Genomic DNA, 5,585 nt, shown 5'->3' on the forward strand with positions numbered 1-5,585 from the left:
TTTTTGGGTTTTTCAATGCACATAGATGCGGACTCAAATGAATAAAACTAGCATGCAAAGATTTGAAATAAGAAAATTAAGAAAATAAAACACAAAGTTAAAAATATTATGGACCCTCCCCCAAACTTAAATTACACAGTCACTGTGTAAAAAAAAATTGGAAAAAGAATCCAAGAATCACACAAAATGAAATAAACTAAATGCAATGTTATTTACAAAGATTGGATGAAAGTGGTACCTTATGGGTTGGTGAAGAAGGAGGTTGCAGCAGCCTCCATACTCGCCAACGTGTAGCCAGGGTCGTCTCCGGCTTCAGCAGGTGCCAGTGTTTGCTCGTCAGAGAGCTCGGTGATATGCACGGACGACTTATTCGGACCAGCATCCGAGGGCTTGATCGAGGGGGGTATCGCGTAGCTCATCGGGTAGGGCATCGGGTAGTACGGCGGGTATGGTGGGAGAGGTCCAGAGTGATCACCCGTATAGCCACTCGCAGGGTGCATCGTATACGGCATTGTATATGGCATCTTGTAAGGCGGAGGAAAGAGTCCAGAGTAATCACCCGATTGTGTGCTCGATGGGTGCATCAGATATGGCATCGTGTACCCCATCGGGTTAGGCGTCGGATAGGCGTCTAAATGGCTTCTCCGCGATGCTTCAGGTCGTGTGATGTTCTCCTCAGCTTGGGGCTCGTAGGATGATGCTCTGTGAGATTCTGGAGGTGGCAGTCCTCGAGTTCCACCTAGCGGTCCGCTTCTCCCCATCCAAGTTGGTGCGTGTGTTGAGGTAGGAGCTAAGGCACAGCTTGCCTTGTCTTGCAGCTCCTTGATCTGACCTCCCATAGTCTTCACCGAACCGGTGAGATCCTTCACCTTTCTCACCAAAAACTTGTTCATCCTCTTCAGCCATCTGATCCTCTTGTGGGCTTCCCTCACTCAAACCGGTTGCTTTTGAGAGCAAACATACTCCTCAAAATCAAAATCTTCCGAGCTATCTCCCTATCTTTGCCCGGTTTCCTCTCTCTTCTCAGCTTTGGATTCCTCCTCCGGATTGTACAGCTCCTCCAAAGGTGGTGCAAAGTCAATGTTATCTCCCAGTCGGACCTTGGTGCACATTACATTATGTAGGATCATTTGTGCGGCTCCGGCGGTTGGATGGACGAACTTGAAGAGCATCATGTCGTTAGGCCTCTAATAGGCCAAAAATCTTGCCTACACGAGGTAGTCGACGTCTAGCCATCTCGGATCGTGTACCACTCCCTTCAAGGGCACATCGCAAGACAATAAAATTGGTGTGATCAGTCCTCCAATGGAGATCTCTCTGCCTCCTTCTCTTCTCTTAATAGCCCATGACTTGAGGTAGAGGAACTGATCGAGCAGCACAAACACCATGCTAGTATCCGCAACATCCCCAACTAGCGGTGTACCATCCCTAGCATTGTCCAAAACTCCACACGATGCAATGTCCAGCAGCTGAAGCTCGTGATCATTCACATTCCCTGTCTCCTTTCTAGCAAAAAGAGTGCATGTGAGGGACTTGTGAAAATACCTCAAGACAGGGCTCCTTATTTGAGCGGATTTGGTGCTTGTGGACTTGTAGAGTAGCTTGTCTCCTATTGTCAGCCATAGGGACCTCATTTCCTCCTTGCTAACCTCCATTTCTTCACCATTACCAGCCTTGAAACCATACAGCTTCTCCATCTCCTTGAAAGTGAGTCGGTACTCCTTGTTCCTCACAGAGAAGGTGATGAACCCGATCCCTCCATCGGGTAGTAGGGTCGGGTGGTCTTCGAAATAATGTAACAGCAGTGTGGAGAGGAAGTGAACCGTCTCCTCCTCACAAGCCTCGAGGTTGGCTCGCATCATCTGGCCCAGGTGGCACATGTCAAACAGGAACTCGACATCTCTAGCGATGCCCAACTGCTTCATTGTCTCACGGTGAGGGTAGCGGGTACCAACGAAGCTCATCTTCCAGAAAACCTTGAAGAGTTTTGTCGGAGTCTCCACTTCCTTCTGCTTCAGCCTCCGTGATGTTTGGCATGTTCTCTCTCTCTGGTCCTCCTCTGTGTCACGATCCTCTTCCTCAGCTGCTCCCTCCGCTACGTTCTCAGCCTTCTCGGAAGCTGGTCTCTTTCCTCTTGCAACCGCAGCTCTGCTCCTTAGCCGCGATGTTTGGATCTCCTCTGGCTCTTCTCCACCAGCATCAGAATCGACCTCCATGGGGTCGGTAATGGTTCTCTCGGACGTAGATAGGTCCCTACGTCGAGGAGATCGGCGAACAGCACTCGCCATCGGACTAGGTGAGGGAACTCGATGGTCTACACAATCGGTTGCTCGAGCACCAGATCGGATGGATGATCGGGACGAAGATAGGGTTGGGGAAGCAAAACGTCCAGCCAGTGGTTGGGAATGCGGAACGTTTCCTCTTCCTTGGGATTCTCAAGGTTCGACGGCATCACCTCCGGTTGTAGCAGCGGTGGAGGTTGATCTTCTCCCCTTCCTTTGGTAGGTTTTCGTGTGTGGCTCCATTGTGGAATCCTTGAGAAGAAAAACAACTAAGCCTCGAGATTAATAGGGTTAGTTCCCAAAGAAAATCGATGGTCACTTGAGTTTGAGAGAGAATAGAAAGTATGGAAAACAAAAAGCTCTAGGGTAGAGAAACTTATCAGTGCTGCTGAGGAGGAAGGGATCGAAACCCTTAAATAGAGTAGGGTTGGTTGGTGGGCTTCGCCGAGAGTGGGCTTAGCTTGTGGAATTCGGACTCCACTCGCCACCCGAGCAGAGACACGATCAGGCGCGTCGAGTACGGTGTCGGGTTAGCCCTCGGGTTCCTCAATTTCCTTATTTCACTCTTTTTTTTTTTATAAATAAACATGTAAAAATAGAAAATAATATAAAACAAATAAATCAAAATAAAAATAAAATAAAAGATACCTTTGGGAATTCCTCCCAAGTGAGCTTGTTTTAAGTCACTAAACTTGACTCTTTATGCTCTTTAAGCATGGGATTTAGGGGGGAGAGGTTCTGGAATACTCTCCACTATAGCAGGCTGGTTCAACTGATTTTTCTGGTTTTGTCCAGGTTCCAAAGCAAATGTAGTGTTGACTTCCTCAAGATATTTGACTTTTCTCTGCTTTGTCTTAGTGGAAAAAGCTTGACCATCTATGGTTGGCCTCTTAATCCCCTTCTGCACATAAAACTCCATCTTGAAGTGCTCACCATGCTTTATTCTCATCTTGTCTTGCTTTACCTCAATCACAACACCTACTGTTGCCAAGAATGGTCTTCCAAGAATCAGTGGATCGTCTGGTTCCTTGTCCATATCAAGGATCATGAAGTCAGTGGGGACTTCCATTCTCCCGATCCTGAGTGGCAAGTTTTCTAGGATCCCAATAGGATGTCTGATTGTTCTATCAGCTAGAACCAAATACAGACTACTTGGTTTAAAACTGGTGAAACCCATCTTGTTGGCAACTGACAGTGGCATAATGCTAACTGAAGCTCCAAGGTCGCACAAGCAATTCTTGAAAATCCGAAGTCCTATCGAGCATGACAAAGTAAAAGAGCCAGGATCCTCCAATTTTTCCTCGATTCGCAGCTCAGGATCTAAGCACACTCCACTCCTAAGAATCTCAAACCCAATCTCCTTTACAGCCTCCTTAACCTCGTTCTCCAGCCGAGCTGCCTCCTTGGCAGCTTCCTCCTGAAGTTTCTGTGGTGGCAAAAGCTTAGGTGGTGGAGCTTTACGCTTGGCCACACGCTCTGCAAGAGCCTCCAGTTGTATGTCAAGTGCAGCATTGAACCTTTCCTCTAGTTCCCCTTCTGCTGCTACAGGTGGTTGAGGTTGATCTTTCATCTGAACATCTACCCGATGTATCATCCGATCACCATCATCGGGTAGATCATCGGGTTCAGCCTCGGGTGGTTCTTCAATTTGCGATTCTCGAACCAGTGCTCGATCATCAACTCGATCAGGCTCCTCGGGTAAAGGCTCAGGTTCATACTCGGATATGTAGTGCTTGGCCTCATTTATCCCATTGTGATCTATATCCTCCCCATCTTGATCTTCACTGTCCTCAGTGAGGTAATCCTCATAGTTATCATCAAGGAAGATGGCTTGGGCAGTGGTATAATCATTGGGGTTCTGAACTGCTTTTCCTGGAAGTTGGTTGATCTTTGGAGCTGGTTGGTTGTTGTGGTGGCCCTCTAGGTACCTCAGCTTATTATTGAGCAAATCATACTTGGCGGTCAAGTCATTGTATCCAGAGTCGATCTTGTTGCTCATTTCCGTAAAACGTTTTGCAGTGTCCATAGCAGCGGTAGCCTGATTTTGAATCATCTGCTGAATTAGGCCGCGTAGGTCAGCATCTTGGGATTGGTCCTGCGGGCCTTGCTGTTGTTGGAATCCAGGTGGTGCAATGGGTTGGTGGTAATTTCCAGAATACTACTGCTTAGGGGCATAACCTTGGTTGTATTGAACAAAAGGCTTCTGTTGGACCTGGTTCCCTTGAACTGTTGATGGGTAAGTTTGGTTTTGAGGATTGGCAACATTCGGGTTACGGTTAGACAGATTCGGATTCGGCTTGTAGTTGTTGAACCCTTTGTTGTAACCTCTCTGGTTGTTGATGTAGTTAACATCCTCTATCTGTACAGTCTCCCCATCTTGTTGTAAAAACTGCTCTTTTTCTGATATTGCATGAACATGCTGCTGCTGGTTGAGGAGCTTATCGAGCTTGTCATTGAGGGCTTTCATGTCCCTCTTGTACTTGGCATCTTCCTCTCCTGTAGATCGCACAGTACGATCGTATTCCTCATTATAATGCCCATCAGATTGAGCCAAGTTCTCCACTAGGTCCCAACCTTCATCAACATCCTTGTTGAGGAAGTTACCATTGCTTGCGGTGTCCAGCAACATCCGTATCTTGGGGACCACTCCTCTGTAAAGTGTACTCAGCAATGAAGCATTGATGAAGCCATGATGAGGACATCGGGTAGTGTATCCCTTGAAATGTTCCCAAGCTTCACTGAACGTTTCATTGCTCTTCGGAACAAAGCTGGAAATGTCATTTCACAGCCTTGCGGTTCTGGATTTGGAGAAGAATTTGGCCAGAAACGCCTTCTTGCACGCTTCCCAGGTGGTGATCGACTCCTTGGAGAGTGATTTCTCCCAGAGGTGTTCTTTGTCGCCCAAAGAGAATGGGAAAAGCCTGAGTTTGAATCCATCCTCACTAACTCCATTTATCTTGGTGAGACTACAGAGCCTATCAAATTCATCCAGATGATCCAATGGGTCCTCCATTGGCAATCCATGAAACTTGTTGCTTTGTATCATCTGGATGAGACTACTCTTAATCTCGAAATTGTTGTTCTGGACAGCAGGTGGCACAATGCCATTCCTTCGAGTGTGAGTAGATGGAGCATCCCCTGCTCCTATGTAGGTCCTTGCTTGAAGAGCTGGTGGACCGTTTTGATCGTTCATTGTCTCCTCAATTGTGGGTGGTTGCGGTTGTGGAACTTGTTGTTGACGAAGTAACCTTGGTCTGTCGATGTTGTCGATGAATGGACTCAAGTTGCGGCTACCTTTGGATC

General features: G+C 47.3%; 1 protein-coding gene across 1 annotated transcript in view; it reads right to left on the minus strand.

The window, feature by feature from the left end:
- Positions 1–5,585, minus strand: part of LOC104709411 — a gene marked incomplete at its 3' end in the record, with an annotated part of 21,918 nt that overhangs the window by 10,736 nt on the left and 5,597 nt on the right. Inside the window, exon 2 of the mRNA XM_019228710.1 lies at positions 3,613–3,758. Coding sequence (XP_019084255.1) covers positions 3,613–3,758 — 146 coding nt within the window. The remainder of the gene's footprint in view (positions 1–3,612; positions 3,759–5,585) is intronic.

The sequence above is a fragment of the Camelina sativa genome, chromosome 8 (assembly GCF_000633955.1).
Source record: "Camelina sativa cultivar DH55 chromosome 8, Cs, whole genome shotgun sequence".
NCBI lineage: Eukaryota > Viridiplantae > Streptophyta > Magnoliopsida > Brassicales > Brassicaceae > Camelina > Camelina sativa.